The sequence below is a fragment of the Entelurus aequoreus genome, linkage group LG20 (genome assembly GCF_033978785.1).
Source record: "Entelurus aequoreus isolate RoL-2023_Sb linkage group LG20, RoL_Eaeq_v1.1, whole genome shotgun sequence".
NCBI classification, from domain to species: Eukaryota; Metazoa; Chordata; class Actinopteri; order Syngnathiformes; family Syngnathidae; genus Entelurus; species Entelurus aequoreus.
Window position 1 is genome coordinate 27,678,952 of NC_084750.1, and position 18,984 is coordinate 27,697,935.

An 18,984-nucleotide genomic window follows, 5' to 3' on the forward strand; every position below is an offset into this window, starting at 1 on the left:
TTTAAAATACATGTTACAAAACACAAATCAAAGATCGTGCTTGACGGGAGCACTTAAATGTGGAAAAATCAAAGATCCTTTCTTTGACAGGAGCACTCTGCTGTTTTAAAATACATGTTACAAAACACAAATCAAAGATCGTGCTTGACGGGAGCACTTAAATGTGGAAAAATCAAAGATCCTTTCTTTGACAGGAGCACTCTGCTGTTTTAAAATACATGTTACAAAACACAAATCAAAGATCGTGCTTGACGGGAGCACTTAAATGTGGAAAAATCAAAGATCCTTTATGTGACAGGATCACTCTGCTGTTTTAAAATACATGTTACAAAACACAAATCAAAGATCGTGCTTGACGGGAGCACTTAAATGTGGAAAAATCAAAGATCCTTTATGTGACAGGAGCACCCTGCTGTTTTAAAATACATGTTACAAAACACAAATCAAAGATCGTGCTTGACGGGAGCACTTAAATGTGGAAAAATCAAAGATACAAAAGATCGTTTCTTTGACAGGAGCACTCTGCTGTTTTAAAATACATGTTACAAAACACAAATCAAAGATCGTGCTTGACGGGAGCACTTAAATGTGGAAAAATCAAAGATCCTTTATGTGACAGGAGCACTCTGCTGTTTTAAAATACATGTTACAAAACACAAATCAAAGATCGTGCTTGACGGGAGCACTTAAATGTGGAAAAATCAAAGATCCTTTCTTTGACAGGAGCACTCTGCTGTTTTAAAATACATGTTACAAAACACAAATCAAAGATCGTGCTTGACGGGAGCACTTAAATGTGGAAAAATCAAAGATCCTTTATGTGACAGGAGCACTCTGCTGTTTTAAAATACATGTTACAAAACACAAATCAAAGATCGTGCTTGACGGGAGCACTTAAATGTGGAAAAATCAAAGATACAAAAGATCGTTTCTTTGACAGGAGCACTCTGCTGTATTTAAATACATGTTACAAAACACTAATCAAAGATCTTGATGGGAGCTCCTGGTCTGATTAATTGCAATTGAGATAATACAATTTAAAAAAAACTGCAATTGAGATAATAAAAAAATATAAATAATTGGATAATAAAAAAATAAGATGAATAAAAACATGTCTAATTGCAATTGAGATAAAAAAAAAAAAGTTTAGATAATAAAAAACAAAAATTGTATAATTAATGATCATAATAATTAATTATCAATACAATTATCTTTTAATTAAATTAAATTATTCCACTAGTTTTATTTCCTCCATTTTTTCCCCAATGATGTTTTTTCTATTTGGTTGATTTATTATCCAATTAGAATTGTTTCATCTTTCATTGCAATTAGTCAGAGCAGGAGAGCTGATTGGTCGACACTCACAATGATTAATTATCTACCTTCCTAGTCCCGCCCATCCCAGCCTAGGAATTACTGCTGGTCCACTTAGCAACTTTAGCCTCGGCACACAGGAGGAGCTAACCCCCGAGGTTACCCTTGACTTGTGTTATTATTATTACCCATACTTACCTTTTTTAACTATAAGTTACCACTTAACTTTTCCCTGTGTGGGGGATGTGATACACATTGTCCGGCGTCCCCACTCCTGCATACTTTGGCTTGGCAAGCCGATCGACCTGACTGGGATTGAACCCAGAACCCTTTGATTGGGAGCTAGCTGTTTAACCATCCAGCTATCCTGTCTTCTTATTCCCAGATTTCGGGCCCCAATGACATATACAATTGAGAACATTTAAACTATAGTACAAAAGTTGTATTCCTCTGACTAGAGCTTTAGAGTGACCTGACTGGGATTTGAACCCAGTCCCCTTTGATTGGGAGCTAGCTGTTTAACCATCCAGCTATCCTGTCTTCTTATTCCCAGATTTCGGGCCCCAATAACATATACAATTGAGAACATTTAAACTATAGTACAAAAGTTGTATTCCTCTGACTAGAGCTTTAGTAGTTTCAGAGTGACCTGACTGGGATTTGAACCCAGTCCCCTTTGATTGGGAGCTAGCTGCTTTAACCACTCAGCTATCCTTGGGCTTCTAAAAGCATGTTTTCTTGACCCAATGACATATTTATTTGGGAATCTGTCTCAATAAACTATAATATAAAATGTAAACTCTTCCCGCCAGAGATTTCTTTGTTACCAGTTGATCTGACTGGGATTTGAACCCAGTACCTCTGAGTGGGCATCAGCTGCTTTAACCATTCAGCTATCCTTGGTCTTCTTGACACTCTCTGACCTGCTCCATGTCACCACGCCCTCACACTCCCTAAGATCTTCTTCAACCATTCATCTCACTGTCCCCTTATTTGAACTGTCCACCGTGGGTGTCCGAGCTTTGGAACTCTTTACCACCAGACCTTTGTAACTTCAAGACTCAAAACACACCTATTCCTGATTCATTGTCAATCTTATCTTTGTTGTTTTTATCCAATTGATTTTATTGTTTTGATTTTGTATGGTGTCCTTGAGAGCCCAGAAAGGTGCCTTATAAGTAAAATGTATTATTATTATTATTAATGTTGATCTATTAAGCAACATCCACTTAACCTATTTTCTGTGTATTTGGGATCTGCTTAAGTATTTATAAAACAATCTTGAAAAAAAAAGAGATTCATTAATTAATCTATCACAGATCTTAATTAATTAATCACAAATAATTGTATTTACTTGAAAGCATAAAAAAAAAATACAGATCTTTGTCCAGATCCGGCCCCTAATCCAAGTCGCAGGGCATTGGATCCGATCCAGCAAGTGGTGGCGTCTAAGGGACAGAGGTGGGTAGAGTAGCCAGAAATTGTACTCAAGTAAGAGTACTGTTACTCTAGAGAATTATTACTCAAGTAAAAATAAGGAGTAGTCACCCAAATATTTACTTGAGTAAAAGTAAAAAGTATGTTGTGAACAAACTACTCAAGTACTGAGTAACTGATGAGTAACCTGCTCGTTTAACAAATAATGCACAAAAACATAAAAATAGCAATGAGCAAATTCAGAGCCAGGAATATCTCTTAAGCAACTAAAACAATAATATATATTAAATAATAATATATTAACATTAAAAAAATTAAGGCAAATTGAGCCACAATAACTTAACAGCACCTAAGGCTCAGTAGGCAGAAATTACAAAGGAAAATAACAAGTTAGCCTTTACGCAAACCATAAACTGATAGGTGTGGGCTGCACCTGAGAACACACTGTGCACTTCTGATTGGTGTTTGTATGCGTGCGTGCGTGCGTGTGTGTCTGTCTGTCTACGAGGCTGCAGTGCGTTAATAAATGTCCCCATACGATGTACATTTGACAGTGATTCATAGCAGGGAAGCTAACATCAGCCTACGGCGACAGCCAAAATATCTACTAACGTTACTTACCGCCATGTGCTTCCTCAAATTTGACGTTGAGTTCAGGGGTGCCCACACTTTTTCAGCAGGCGAGCTACTTTTTAAATGACCAAGTCGAGGTGATCTACCTCATATACACTACCGTTCAAAAGTTTGGGGTCACATTGAAATGTCCTTATTTTCAATAAAGATAACTTTAAACTAGTCTTAACTTTAAAGAAATACACTCTATACATTGCTAATGTGGTAAATGACTATTCTAGCTGCAAATGTCTGGTTTTTGGTGCAATATCTACATAAGTGTATAGAGGCCCATCTCCAGCAACTATCACTCCAGTGTTCTAATGGTACAATGTGTTTGCTCATTGGCTCAGAAGGCAGAAAACCCTTGTGCAATCATGTTCACACATCTAAAAACAGTTTAGCTCGTTACAGAAGCTACAAAACTGACCTTCCTTTGAGTAGATTGAGTTTCTGGAGCATCACATTTGGGGGGTCAATTAAACGCTCAAAATGGCCAGAAAAAGAGAACTTTCATCTGAAACTCGACAGTCTATTCTTGTTCTTAGAAATCAAGGCTATTCCACAAAATTGTTTGGGTGACCCCAAACTTTTGAACGGTAGTGTATACATATCCATACACACACATATCATATATATATATACACACACATATTATATATACATATACATACATACATACATACATATATATATACATACATACATACATACATACATACATACATAGACATTTATATATACAGTAAATAATTTATATTTATTTATTTTGCCGTTTTTGTTCACGTTAAAGGTGTTTTAATGAATATACATGCATGTTTAACATATAGATTCCTTTCTTTCATGAAGACAAGAATATAAGTTGGTATGATAGTGATGACTTGCATTGATAGGAATCAGACAGCAGTGCTGCTAACGTCCACGTTTTCAAATGGAAGACAAAAAAAGTTCCTCCTTTCTGTCTAATACCACATTTTTGGCATCTTATTTGTCCAGCTTCCATATTCGTTTTTATACACTTTACAAGAAATACGTTGGCGGCAAACTCCGTAGCTTGCTAGCTTGTTTGCGCTGGCTTTCGGAGACTCTTATTTTGTTAGCGCAGGCGCGATGGAGCGGCACTTTTATTGTGAAGACAGAAACTAAGCGATAAATTGTGTGTGATCAACTCCTGCACTCACAGTCTGATGAATAATGCAACCTTGAATCAAATAATTGTTTGATTAACATCTGCGTCTCCTCAGGAAGAGTCAAGCAGAGTAACAGAGGTTTGCAAAGGACTGTAAATGGCATTGAGCACCTCCATTGTGAAGTTGGCCTTCCAGATCGGGCTCTCTGGCAAAGGCAGCAGGAAGTGCACACAAACTCCCACAACCAGGAGACCCACCACAATAAATATGGCGATGCCTCTTCGGATGATCAGCTGGGAAACGGAGAGATGGTCCACGCTCTCCTTAATGACATATTGGCTCTTTGGGTTCCCATCGGGGCACTCGGTCGTCACTTGCATGTAGCCATCCGCTGACTTTGGAGGAAGTGGAACAATGTTGTTATTAATTAAATGGTACCATTACCAGACACTTTCACATCCCTACACTACCTGTACAATCTAAATGGAAAGATACATTTGTCCCACGGACCGAGGGGGGTGTTTGTTTTTGGGTTTTTTTCATAAAGAAATACAATCATGTGTGCTTACGGACTGTATCCCTGCAGACTGTATTGATCTATATTGATATGTAATGTATATATTGTGTTTTTTATGTTGATTTAATTTATTTTTTTTAAATAAAATAAAAAAAATTTAATTTATTGCACGGCCCGGTACCAATCGGTGGTTGGGGACCACTGCACTAGACAACATTTGTTTAAAATCAGCCACTTTCGCAGCAGCTGAAGCAACTCTCTTCTCATTCATTGTGGTAGCGTCACAGTGAATTAAACACTGTTAAAGCTGAGCATCCATTGACTTTAATTGGGGAGCATAGATTGGGTCGTTCCACCGCAGCCAAACTAGGCAGCCACTGGATAAATGATCAGATTTGTCCTGCCCATGGACGCTGAGCATCTCTAAAAGTGAGCCTCAGCTGGCTCGTTGGCTACTGCATGATGATTGGATGAGCTGTCTACAGAGGAAACTCTTTTTGATTGAAAGGAAAATGGGCCAATCAGCGATCATGAAATATACACCACTGCCAGAACATTTTTCAAGTTTCAGACCAGCAGCCACCACTGTTGTGGATGATGGGCAAAATTCTCCAAAAAGTAGAGTTCCCCTTTAAGAATGCTATGTTTAGGCTTAAAAGTTCCACTGCACTTCACACCTTTACATTTGAGTTTTTCTGATTGTCTTTTTCCAAAACAGTTTTCTCAAATCAGACTTTTTAATCCCTTGCCAGGGCAGTTAAAGAGACTCACTGGTCAGAAGTGAAGATGAAGCCAATCACGGATTTGGCAGAGTTGAGCGCTATACCTCCAACAACAGCAAAGGCAGCTTCAAAACAGAAACATCACACATTGCTAAATGTACATGCACATTTGAACTTGAGCTACAAGCAACGGTACACTGACCTGTAAGCGAGAGCGACACCTTACAGGTGAGAAGCGCCCCTGCTGTGTCTCCTGCACCCAGAGCGTTGCCTACTCGAGCGCAGGCTGCGGCCTGGATGCCAGGCGGGATCTGTTGTTTTGGACAAATGGAAGTCACACTAATCCAAAAATGACAATGTTGCCAGAATCCAAGAACCATTACAATACCATGTAGATCATGTTTGCCACTGATATCAACACATGCTGGGCTGCCGGCTCATCTTTACCCAGCATCCCTGGACACAAACCAATCACCAAAGCAATCACTAGATCAGGGGTCACCAACCTTTTTGAAACCAAGAGCTACTTCTTGGGTACTGATTAATGCGAAGGGCTACCAGTTTGATACACACTTAAATAAATTGCCAGAAATAGCCAATTTGCTCAATTTACCTTTAACTCTATGTTATTATTAATAATTAATGATATTTACACTTAATTGAACGGTTTAAAAGAGGAGAAAACACACAAAAAAATGACAATTAAATTTTGAAACATAGTTTACTTCGACTCTTTAAAATTCAAAATTCAACCGAAAAAAAGAAGAGAAAAACTAGCTAATTCGAATCTTTTTGAAAAAAATAAAATAATTTATAGAACATTATTAGTAATTTTTCCTGATTAAGATTAATTTTAGAATTTTGATGACATGTTTTAAATAGGTTAAAATCCGATCTGCACTTTGTTAGGATATATAACAAATTGGACCAAGCTATATTTCTAACAAAGACAAATCATTATTTCTTCTATATTTTCCAGAATAAAAATTTTAAAAGAAATTCAAAAGACTTTGAAATAAGATTTAAATTTGATTCTACAGATTTTCTAGATTTGCCAGAATAATTGTTTTGAATTTTAATCATAAGTTTGAAGAAATATTTCACAAATATTCTTCGTCGAAAAAACAGAAGCTAAAATGAAGAATTAAATTAAAATTTATTTATTATTCTTTACAATAAAAAAAATACATTTACTTGAACATTGATTTAAATTGTCAGGAAAGAAGAGGAAGGAATTTAAAAGGTAAAAAGGTATATGTGTTTAAAAAAGGTTGTATTTTTTCTCTAAAATTGTCTTTCTGAAAGTTATAAGAAGCAAAGTAAAAAAATGTATGAATTTATTTAAACAAGTGAAAACCAAGTCTTTAAAATATTTTCTTGGATTTTCAAATTCTATTTGAGTTTTATCTCTCTTAGAATTAAAAATGTCGGGCAAAGCGAGACCAGCTTGCTAGTAAATAAATAAAATTTAAAAAATAGAGGCAGCTCACTGGTAAGTGCTGCTATTTGAGCTATTTTTAGAACAGGCCAGCGGGCTACTCATCTGGTCCTTACGGGCTACCTGGTGCCCGCGGGCACCGCGTTGGTGACCCCTGCCGTAATTGATCATATTATTCATAATAATAATTTTAATAATTCACAATAATCATCCACCAAACTGAATTTGTCAGGTCTGTCGGGATGGCAGAGCTGTAAGTACACCTGTTAAGTGACACACAGGTGACACTTTTGAAAGAGACTGCAAGTGACCATCATAGAACATAGAACAAATAATTATAACAAACTAAACACAACTTTCGAGCCTTTAACTGTTCTAGTTACATTTTCGGTTGTAGTGCTGCATGATGTGTGTGTTTTTTCATTATTATGTTTTCAAATTAGTGGAAGTAAATTTATAGGAGAATATAGAATAACTTTTTCCACTGAAGGATGCATTCTGAAAGGTGTCTATTTTGACAGTTTAATTTTTAAAAACAAATTTAAAAAAAAAAGTTTTGTCTTTACATTACAGCTGCTCTTTTTTACACTTTTAATGTTTTTTAAGTAAGAGTATTTTTAGAACGTTCTGTAGGCCAGTTAAAAAATTAGCTGTGAGCCGCACTTAAGACACGTTTTGTATAGATAATAGCCTTTTCACAGTAGCAACAAAAAAGTGACACATTTTAATGTTAAAAGAGCCACATATACTGTACAGTAAGTTTTAAATTCATACCAATAATCAACAAACCCTAGAACTAACCCGCCTTAAATCAGCATCGTGGAGCATATGGAACAATTGCTTTGACAGTTGCAATAGTGTGGAAAGTAGATCAAATCATCTTTGAAACTACGTGACACAGCCATGGCGAATGGGAACGCAACGGATGAGGAAAGGGAACAGAAGCTTCCCTTCACTTATTGAGAATTTAGAACATCCTGCTTTGGAGAACAATGGATGAAGGAAGCCCCTACCTGCCTCTTTTGGCTCACGCTCCAGGTGCTTTTTAACAGGGCAGGTAAAAACTACAACAGGGAAAATCCAGGAAGGGCGGCTGAGTAGCTGCAGAACACCGGTTTGTATTTTTATTTTTTTTTTATTTTTTTAAAGACACAATATGTAACTATGTCTAACGGTGTTTTAATACAGTGACAACAGAGATGTGCATTTGAAGAAGTAGGATTAAAAGGTTGGAAAAATATGACCTCTGTCATGAAATGTGAGAACATCAACGCGCAAAAGCATTCTGAGCTTACTTAGATGTTAATGCACACATAGTGACCAGCTAACTTCTCCAGCCATGGGAAACACCTCCCAGTCCCTTTTCACTAGTGCTTGTTGCAGGTAATAATATAAAGTTAAAGTTAAAGTGCCAATTATTGTCACACACACACCAGGTGTGGCGGAATTATGCAGGGAGGTAATGGGTCCCATTTTTATAGTCTTTGGTATGATATATAATAATAAATAGTAAAGTTTGTCTATAAAATTGTTATAACTATACCTCCCGCCCTACTATTTGAGAAGGACTATGTTGGACACATAACATAACTTAATATTTCTAAAATTCCAGAGCCATAATTAGTTAAGTTGCTGTTTAGATTCCTTCAGCAACCAGTTTAGGCAGTTGGGCCTTCAACACTTGCACCCCCTGCTGGTGAAATCTATCATGCCTCTTTTGCTTTTAGTTTAGCAACAATAAAAGATAGCATGACTGAGTTTTAACATTTATTATACCCGTGTCATGATTCTCCATAACAGTTTGACTTGTTGTCGGGTCTTTGTTCGGCACTTTTTATTTTCTGAAGCTCCCCTTCCTGTTTGGGATGGCAGGCACAATTTTATCTCAGCTGAGGGCGCTGATTGTCAATCAGGAGGGTTCATAAGCCAGCTGTTTGCATCTGGGCATTGTTATTAGTTTTTATTCACCCATGGTCCACTGCATTTTGTCCATGTCAGTGCTAACTGCACTGCAAAAAGTCAGTGTTCAAAAACAAGAAAAAAAAATTACAAAAATGAGGGGTATTTTATTTGAATTAAGCAAAATTATCTGCCAATAGAACAAGAAAATTCGGCTTGTCAAGACTTTTCAAAACAAGTAAAACTAGCTAACCTGAATGAACCCAAAAATACCTTAAAATAAGTATATTCTCACTAATAACAAGTGCACTTTTCTTGGTGGAAAAAAAAGAAGAGACCTTTTTGCTCAATATGTGGAAAAATATTCTTAAATTAAGTAAATGCTAGTGCCATTATCTTGGCATCATGATTTTTTTTTCCATGCTTGAAGTAAGAAATTATTACTTTAAAAAAGTAGTTTTATACTTGTGAGTGTTAATGACACAGCTTTGCAACAGTTGATATTCTAGTTTCAAGCAATATAGGTAATCAAATCTCAGCAACAAGCTGTAATATCTTACTGAGATAATTTAGGACCAAAACCCTTAAAACCAATAAAACACTAACATAATATCTGCTTAGTGAGAAGAATTATCTTATCAGACAGAAAATAAGCAAATATCACCCTTATTTGAGATATTTAATCTTACTTAGATTTCAGTTTTTGCAGTGTGCTTTTTAGACTTAGACACACTTAGACAAACTTTATGCATACTAGTTATAGCTATTTGGCTGTTCTAGTTTTTATTTTTATTTATTTCTTTATTATCTTTTTATTTTTATTTATTTTTTAATACACTGTAGCACTTTGAGATTGTTTACTCAATATAAAGTGCTTTTTACAAATAAAACCTATTATTATTATTATTATTATGAATCAAAAGGGAAATTGTTCCAAATTTCCCTTGTGGATTTTTTGAATTTTTCTAGAATTAACTTTTTTTTTTACCTGGAAGTGCTGAAAATGTCCTAGTCTTGGAGCTATTTTTAGCACCACCGTGAGAAATAAAAAGAGTTCACAAACCGTATCAAGGTCTTTACACAGGTGCTCCACTGGGAAAAATGTTATCTTTAATGTGTTAGAGACGCCCTTGAGTCTATGTGTTAAATCCCACGCAGCAACATAGTTCCGTGTATATAAAAACCTACCTGTGTTCCCTAGAAGGTGTGAGTCCAGAATCTAGCGATGAACTCGTTCCTCTTCGCCTTCCTGTGCGCTTTGGGCCTTTGTGCCGCCCTGCAGGTGTCGGCCAACTCGGAGAATGATGTGGAGTTGTTGGCTGTAAGTACAATTAAACATGGTTCAAAAAATCAATGTCAGCAAATTTTTGAAAATGTGTGTTTCCTCTCCCATGATTGACCGGCCTGAAGGAGGGTGAGTACAGTTATCACTGATCTTCCATAACTTCATTCACACACTCCCAACTTAAATAACTTTGTTCTGCTGTAATGTCAGAAAGTGTCCTGGCCTCGTCCTCGGAACAGACTGAGATTGTGAACAAGCACAACGCCCTGAGGAGAAGTGTGAAGCCCTCTGCCAGCAACATGCTCAAAATGGTACTAAAAATTATGATTAAGAAATGCTTTAGAATTGTTTGAACTGTAAAGTGAATCTGTGGCTCGTCCACAGAGTTGGAGCAGAGAAGCTGGAGCCAACGCTCAGAAGTGGGCCAACACCTGCTCCATGAAGCACAGCCCGCCCAGCGCAAGAGAGATCAGCAGTAAGTCCCTTTTTTTAGTAAAAACCTAAAAAGTTGAAGCTCTTAACGGTAAAAAAAAAATGCATTAGTCGCACCTTTGGAAACTAATTCTCCCAATGTTCAGTTCCAGGGTCAAACTACTACCTGCAAAAAAAGCTATAGTAACTGTACAGGCATTTTAACAGCTGTCATGCAGGTGGAAAAAAGAAGTAAAAAAAATGTTTTGTGCTGTAGCTAGCGGCTGTGGGGAGAACCTGTACATGGCCAGCTACAAGAACAGCTGGAGCAACGCTATCCAGTCATGGTATGATGAGGTGAAGGATTGGCGCTATGGAATGGGATCGGTCAACGGAGGAGTTGTTGGACACTTCACGCAGGTATGATAATATTCATATCAACTATCATCATTCAAAATCAAACGTTATATTTCCCCCATACCCAGATTGTTTGGTACAGGTCTAACCTGATTGGCTGTGCTATGGCCTACTGCCCCAACTCCCGCTACAAGTACTTCTACGTCTGCCACTATTGCCCACCGTAAGTACAACAAAATATGATTAGATTCCAATAAGTATTATGTAATATCATGAAAGATCATGTAGTAAAACCCAAATATTTTTGAGACCATTTCCTTTGTATGCAATACTTTATATGCATCAGAACCATCAAGTCCTAAAATAAACAATACAAGTACAAAACTGTCTGCTTATACACTGCAAAAAGTCAGTGTTCAAAAACAAGGAAAAAAAATACAAAAATTAGGGGTATTTTATTTGAACTAAGCAAAATTATCTGCCAATAGAACAAGAAAATTTGGCTTGTCAAGACTTTCCAAAACAAGTAAAATTAGCTAACCTCAATGAACCCAAAAATACCGTAAAATAAGTATATTCTCACTAATAACAAGTGCACTTTTCTTGGTAGAAAAAAAAAGGAGACCTTTTTCCTCAATATGTTGAAAAATATTCTTAAATTAAAGGCCTACTGAAATGAAATTTTTCTTATTTAAACAGGAATAGCAGATCCATTCTATGTGTCATACTTGATCATTTCGCGATATTGCCATATTTTTGCTGAAAGGATTTAGTAGAGAACATCGACGATAAAGTTCGCAACTTTTGGTCGCTGATAAAAAAAAAAGCCTTGCCTATACCAGAAGTAGCGTGACGTCACAGGAGGAAGGATTCCTCACAATTCCCCGTTGTTTACAATGGAGCGAGAGAGATTCGGACCGAGAAAGCGACGATTACCCCATTAATTTGAGCGAGGATGAAATTTTCGTGGATGAGGTACGTTAGATTGAAGGACTAGAGTGTAGTGCAGGTTGTATCTTTTTTCGCTCTGACCGTAACTTAGGTACAAGGGCTCATTGGATTCCACACTCTCTCCTTTTTCTATCGTGGATCACGGATTTGTATTTTAAACCACCTCGGATACTATATCCTCTTGAAAATGAGAGTCGAGAACGCGAAATGGACATTCACAGTGACTTTTATCTCCACGACAATACATCGGTGAAGCTCTTTAGCTACTGAGCTAACGTGATAGCATCAGGCTTAAATGCAGATAGAAACAAGATTAAAAAAAACCCTGACAGGAAGGATAGACAGAAGATCAAAAATACTATTAAACCATGAACATGTAAATACACGGTTAATAATTTCCAGCTTGGCGAAGCTTAACAATTAAAGTTAACTTAGCTACGGAGCGGCGGCGGGCGTTGTAGCTTTCGACGACACCCCGGCCGCCATCAGAGTCGGCAAGAAACATATATTTCCCCAAAGTTACGTACGTGACATGCACATAGCGACACGCACGTACGGGCAAGCGATCAAATGTTTGGAAGCCAAAGCTGTACTCACGGTAGCGCGTCTGCTATCCAGCTCAAACACAACACAACCTCCTGGTTGTGTTGCAGTAGTCCGCCGCTAATACACCAATCGCACCTACAACTTTCTTCTTTGCAGTCTCCATTGTCCATTAAACAAATTGCAAAAGATTCACCAACACAGATGTCCAGAATACTGTGGAATTTTTCGATGAAAACAGAGCAGTTTGTATGGTTACACATTGGGTACGAACACTTCCGTTGCCGTCGTGACGTCACGCGCATACGTCATCATACATAGACGTTTTCAAGCGGAAGTTTCCCGGGAAATTTAAAATTGCACTTTATAAGTTAACCCGGCCATATTGGCATGTGTTGCAATGTTAAGATTTCATCATTGATATATAAACTATCAGACTGTGTGGTCGGTAGTAGTGGCTTTCAGTAGGCCTTTAAGTAAATACTAGTGCCATTATCTTGACATAATGATATGCGCTCGGCATCATGATTTTTTTTTGTCATGCTTGAAGTAAGAAATTATTACTTTAAAAAAAGCAGTTTTATACTTGTGAGTGTTGATGACACAGCTTTGCATCAGTTGATATTCTAGTTTCAAGCATGTTTAACTCAATATAAGTCATCAAATCTCAGCTACAAGCTGTAATATCTTACTGAGATCATTTAGGACCAAAACACTTAAAACAAGTAAAACACTAACATAAAATCTGCTTAGTGAGAAGAATTATTTTATCAGACAGAAAATAAGCAAATATCACCCTTATTTGAGATATTTCATCTTACTTAGATTTCAGTTTTTGCAATGTAGTCATGAAATAGCGACTGCTGCATATCTGTTACATGTTTGGGCTGATAGCGATATGCAGTAAATATTTGATGTCCTGACCTACATTTTAGTGGAAATTACCAGTTGGCTCGTCCCTACAAGTCAGGACCCTCCTGCGCCGACTGCCCCAACGCCTGTGAGAATAAATTGTGCAGTAAGTAGCAGCAGCCTGCGCTCTAAAATGATAAACACAAAATGTATCCATTGTGCTCTTACAGTAAACTCCACATTTTATCTTGTTTTCTTCCTGCTATTCAATTAACATATCCGTCAATTTCTGTATCGCCCCCTTAGCAAACCCCTGCCCTTACAGTGACCAGTACAGCAACTGTCCTGAGCTGAAGGAGCAGTGGGGCTGCAACAACAGCAACGTCGCCTCTTGGTGTCCCGCCTCTTGCAAGTGCAGCTCTCAGATTGGCTAAATGACTCACTCAGAAACGTTGCATTGAATTAATAAAGTCTTGCAACTTTGCATGTGAAGTCACTTACTGTTGTGTGTATTCTTTTTAGTCACCGTCCAAGCAGTTTGCTCAAGGGCTCCTACTGTCGAAGAACATTATTATTGAATGTCATGATATGTGTCATAATACCACAAATTGGAAATCAACATATGTGTGAGTTTCCATATTAAAGGCCTACTGAAATGATTTTTTTTAATTTAAACGGGGATAGCAGATCCATTCTATGTGTCATACTTGATCATTTCGTGATATTGCCATATTTTTGCTGAAAGCATTTAGTAGAGAACATCGACGATAAAGTTCGCAACTTTTGGTCGCTGATAAAAAAAGCCTTGCCTGTACCGGAAGTAGCGTGACGTCACAGGTTGAAAGGCTCCTCACATTTCCCCATTGTTTACACCAGCAGCGAGAGCGATTCGGACCGAGAAAGCGACGATTACCCCATTAATTTGAGCCAGGATGAAAGATTTGTGGATGAGGAACGTGAGAGTTAAGGACTAGAGTGCAGTGCAGGACGCATCTTTTTTCACTCTGACCGTAACATAGGTACAAGCTGGCTCATTGGATTCCACACTTTCTCCTTTTTCTATTGTGGATCACGGATTTGTATTTTAAACCACCTCGGATACTATATCCTCTTGAAAATGAGAGCGGAGAACGCGAAATGGACATTCACAGTGACTTTTATCTCCACGACAATACATCGGCGAAACACTTTAGCTAGGGAGCTAATGTGATAGCATCGGGCTAAACTTCATATAAAAACAAAAGAAATAAGCCCCTGACTGGAAGGATAGACAGAAAATCAACAATACTATTAAACCATGGACCTGTAAATACACGGTTAATGCTTTCCAGCCTGGCGAAGGTTAACAATGCTGTTGCTAACGACACCATTGAAGCTAACTTAGCAACCGGACCTCACAGAGCTATGCTAAAAACATTAGCTATCCACCTACGCCAGCCAGCCCTCATCTGCTCATCAACACCCGTGCTCACCTGCGTTCCAGCGATCGACGGCGCGACGAAGGACTTCACCCGATCACCGATGCGGTCGGCGGCTAGCGTCGGATAGCGCGTCCTCCTGTTTGTGTTGCTGCAGCCAGCCGCTAATACACCGATCCCACCTACAACTTTCTTCTTTGCAGTCTTCATTGTTCATTGAGCTTTTTGTATTGGATTCAATGGCGTCCGGATACTTCCGTTTCAACGATTGACGTCACGCGCAAACGTCATCATACATAGACGTTTTCAAACGGAAGTTTAGCGGGAAATTTAAAATTGCACTTTATAAGTTAACCCGGCCGTATTGGCATGTGTTGCAATGTTAAGATTTCATCATTGATATATAAACTATCAGACTGCGTGGTCGGTAGTAGTGGGTTTCAGTAGGGGAACTGCACTTTTTTGGATTGTTGCCCTATAGAGCAGTGGTCCCCAACCTTTTTGTAACTGCGGACCGGTCAACGCTTGAAAATTTGTCCCACGGACCGATATATAATGTAGGAACCAGAAATATTAATAACAGAAAGAAACAACCCTTTTGTGCGAATGACTGTGAATGAGTGTAAATGGGGGAGGGAGGTTTTTTGTGTTGGTGCACTAATTGTAAGTGTATCTTGTGGTTTTTATGTTGATTTAATAAAAAAATAAATGTTTTTTTTAATTTCTTGTGCGGCCCGGTACCAATCGATCCACGGACCAGTACCAGGCCGCGGCCCGGTGGTTGGGGACCATCGCTATAGAGCACAATTCGTACACAAGGCAATTCAAAGTGCTTTACAGAAAATTAAAATATGGCAACAATTTAAAAAACATCTAATTCCATCCATCCATCCATCTTCTTCCGCTTATCCGAGGTCGGGTCGCGGGGGCAGCAGTCTAAGCAGGGAAGCCCAGACTTCCCTCTCCCCAGCCACTTCGTCCAGCTCCTCCCGGGGGATTTTGAGGCATTCCCAGGCCAGCCGGGAGAGGTAGTCTTCCCAACGTGTCCTGGGTCTTCGCCGTGGCCTCCTACCGGTCGGACGTGCCCAAAACACCTCCCTAGGGAGGCGTTCGGGTGGCATCCTGACAAGATGCCCGAACCACCTCATCTGGCTCCTCTCGATGTGGAGGAGCAGCGGCTTTACTCTGAGTTCCTCCCGGGTGACAGAGCTTCTCACCCTATCTCTAAGGAAGAGCCCCGCCACCCGGTGGAGGAAACTCATTTCGGCCGCTTGTACCCGTGATCTTGTCCTTTCGATCATAACCCAAAGCTCATGACCATAGGTGAGGATGGGAACGTAGATCGACCGGTAAATTGAGAGCTTTGCCTTCCGGCCCAGCTCCTTCTTCACCAAAACGGATCGATACAGCGTCCGCATTACTGCAGACGCCGCACCGATCCGCCTGTCGATCTCACGATCCACTCTTCCCTCACTCGTGAACAAGACTCCAAGGTACTTGAACTCCTCCACTTGGGGCAGGGTCTCCTCCCCAACCCGGAAATGGCATTCCACCCTTTTCCGGGCGAGAACCATGGACTCTGACTTGGAGGTGCTGATTCCCATCCCAGTCGCTTCACACTCGGCTGCGAACCGATCCAGTGAGAGCTGAAGATCCTGGCCAGATGAAGCCATCAGGACCACATCATCTGCAAAAAGCAGAGACCTAATCCTGCAGCCACCAAACTGGATACCCTCAACGCCCTGACTGCGCCTAGAAATTCTGTCCACAAAAGTTATGAACAGAATCGGAGACAAAGGGCAGCCTTGGCGGAGTCCAACCCTCACTGTAAATTAAATCAGAAAATATATTCATAAAAACAATAAGGATTAATTACAATTTAAATCAATCAAAGTGTAGATAAATACTTTAAGTTTTCATATGCACAAATACATAAAAGTGTTTTCAGCCTGAATTTGAACATTGCCAACGTTGAGGCCCGTCTCACAACTTCAGGAAGACTATTCCAGATTTTACGAACATACAACTGCAACGCAGTTTCACCACGTTTGGTCCTGACTGTAGGCGCCAGCAGGAGACCACTCTGAGGTTCTCAGAGCTCGAGATGGTCCATGTGGCTCTAACACAGGCCAAGGGCAATTATTTTGCCTCGCCGGGCCAAATTAAGAGAAAAAAATGTGTCTGGGGGCCGGATATCTATTTTTAGGAACACTAATACAAAACCTCACAATAATGTCTGATTGAATGCTAAAAACGTTATGAAAGACTGCTTTAAAAAACGAAATGGAATTTGAAATTGTTTTTACTGAATGAGACACCCAGAATGTACATGAAAATAAAGACTGTGGGATTTACAGTATGAACTATAAAACACTGAATATTGACAACATATGAACGTCACACCCCCTCTCCATCGACATATTTTACAATCAAGCGAAACGCAACAAAAATGCAACAAACACAGCAAAATGTGAACCCGAAGGGTAAAAAAACCCCACCTATGATCTGATATATCACTAAGCTTTTGAACTTTGTTGTAAAAACCTCCTTCCGCGTCTGTCCCTGACACCCGCATTTCAGGCTGGCCGCTCTGGAAACACTCTGTGGAAACGCTCCCCATCCACACTGCTTGGTGCCTCGTCTGCGCTGCTGTGACATAGATTACCATAGTAACTAATTAGATTACCATAGTAACTAATTAGATGACCATAGTAACTAATTAGATGACCATAGTAACTAGTATATCATGCAAAAGCGCAGATTCCAACCATTGAAATACTTTGTATAGTTAAAGACTTACGGTAATTTGAAAACATCACTGCACATCATAATGGCAGCTACACTTTACATCTTAAAGATCTAAAAAAATTATTTGGGAAATGTCCGGCGGGCCAGATTAAAATGCTTAACGGGCCGCATGCGACCCCCGGGCCTTAATTTGCCCAGGTCTGCGCTAACATGTCAGCGATGAACTTTGGTACAAGATCATGAAAAGACATATACACAAGGAGAGCTGTTTTAAAGTCTATTTTCTGAGCAAAAGGACGCCAGGGCAGTGATCGAAGCACTAGACTAATATGGTCATATTTCCTGCTTCTAGTTAGGACTCGAGCAGCAGCATACTGGATGTACTGCAGCTGCTTCACAGCTCATTTAGAGAGCCCAGTGAGAAGGCCATTACAATAGTCTAACCTGCTGTAGACAAAGGCATGCATTAGCCTATCATTCACAATCTCTATGTAAGACAAGAACTAGAGATGTTCGATAATGGCTTTTTTGCCTATATCCGATATTCCGATATTGTCCAACTCTTAATTACCGATACGATATCAACCGATACGATATATACAGTCGTGGAATTAACACATTATTATGCCAAATTTTGTTGTGGTGCCCCACTGGATGCATCAAACAATGTAACAAGGTTTTCCAAAATAAATAAACTCCAGTTATGGGAAAAAATGCCAACATGGCACTGCCATATTTATTATTAAAGTCACAAAGTGCATTATTTTTTTTAACATGCCTCAAAACAGCAGCTTGGAATTTGGGACAGGCTCTCCCTGAGAGAGCATGAGGACGTTGAGGTGGGCGGGGTTGGGGGGTGCGGGGTTTTGGGGTATATTGTAGCGTCCTGGAAGAGTTAGTGCTGCAAGGGGTTCTAGGTATTTGTTCTGTTGTGTTAATGTGCGGGTGTTCTCCCGAAATGTGTTTGTCATTCTTGTTTGGTGTGGGTTCACAGTGTGGCGCATATTTGTAACAGTGTTAAAGTTGTTTATACGGCTACCCTCAGTGTGACTGTTGACCAAGAATGCCTTGCATTCCCCTGTGTGTGTGAAAAGCCATAGATGTTATGTGACTGGGCCGGCACGCAAAGGCAGTGCCTTTAAGGTTTATTGACGCTCTGTATTTCTCCCTACGTCCGTGTACACAGCGGCGTTTTAAAAAGTCATACATTTTGCTTTTTGAAATCGATACCAATAATTTTGAAACAGATACCGATAAATTCCGATATTACATTTTAAAGCATTTATCAGCCGATAATTTCGGCAGTCCGATATTATCGGACATCCCTAACAAGAACATATACGTTTTTCT

General features: G+C 39.1%; 2 protein-coding genes across 2 annotated transcripts; one reads left to right on the top strand and one right to left on the bottom strand.

Moving 5' to 3' along the window:
• Positions 1-4,138: 4,138 nt before the first annotated feature.
• Positions 4,139-10,390, bottom strand: LOC133635649 (multidrug and toxin extrusion protein 1-like). The gene is made up of 5 exons (XM_062028883.1): positions 10,258-10,390; positions 6,121-6,188; positions 5,935-6,043; positions 5,782-5,857; positions 4,139-4,888 (listed from the first exon to the last, which is right to left on the bottom strand). Exons 2-5 carry the CDS (start codon positions 6,184-6,186, stop codon positions 4,864-4,866), a joined length of 276 nt encoding a protein of 91 aa, XP_061884867.1. The 5' UTR covers positions 6,187-6,188; positions 10,258-10,390; the 3' UTR covers positions 4,139-4,863.
• On the top strand, positions 10,237-13,964 carry LOC133635648 (serotriflin-like). The gene is made up of 7 exons (XM_062028882.1): positions 10,237-10,394; positions 10,565-10,665; positions 10,739-10,829; positions 11,043-11,185; positions 11,251-11,345; positions 13,552-13,634; positions 13,775-13,964. The coding sequence occupies exons 1-7, from the start codon at positions 10,295-10,297 to the stop codon at positions 13,900-13,902; spliced, it is 741 nt and encodes a 246-aa protein (XP_061884866.1). The 5' UTR covers positions 10,237-10,294; the 3' UTR covers positions 13,903-13,964.
• Positions 13,965-18,984: the final 5,020 nt, after the last annotated feature.

Excerpts from the sequence above, each read along its gene's own strand:
- LOC133635649 (XM_062028883.1), bottom strand. The coding sequence starts at position 6,186 with ATGCTGGGTAAAGATGAGCCGGCAGCCCAGCATGTGTTGATATCAGTG. Across the intron at positions 6,044-6,120 it reads TGGCAAACATGATCTACATG|ATCCCGCCTGGCATCCAGGC; the intron begins GTATTGTAATGG and ends CCAAAACAACAG. Across the intron at positions 4,889-5,781 it reads TTCATCTTCACTTCTGACCA|TCAGCGGATGGCTACATGCA; the intron begins GTGAGTCTCTTT and ends CTTCCTCCAAAG.
- LOC133635648 (XM_062028882.1), top strand. The coding sequence starts at position 10,295 with ATGAACTCGTTCCTCTTCGCCTTCCTGTGCGCTTTGGGCCTTTGTGCC. Across the intron at positions 10,395-10,564 it reads TGTGGAGTTGTTGGCTGTAA|AAAGTGTCCTGGCCTCGTCC; the intron begins GTACAATTAAAC and ends CTGTAATGTCAG. Across the intron at positions 11,346-13,551 it reads GTCTGCCACTATTGCCCACC|TGGAAATTACCAGTTGGCTC; the intron begins GTAAGTACAACA and ends CCTACATTTTAG.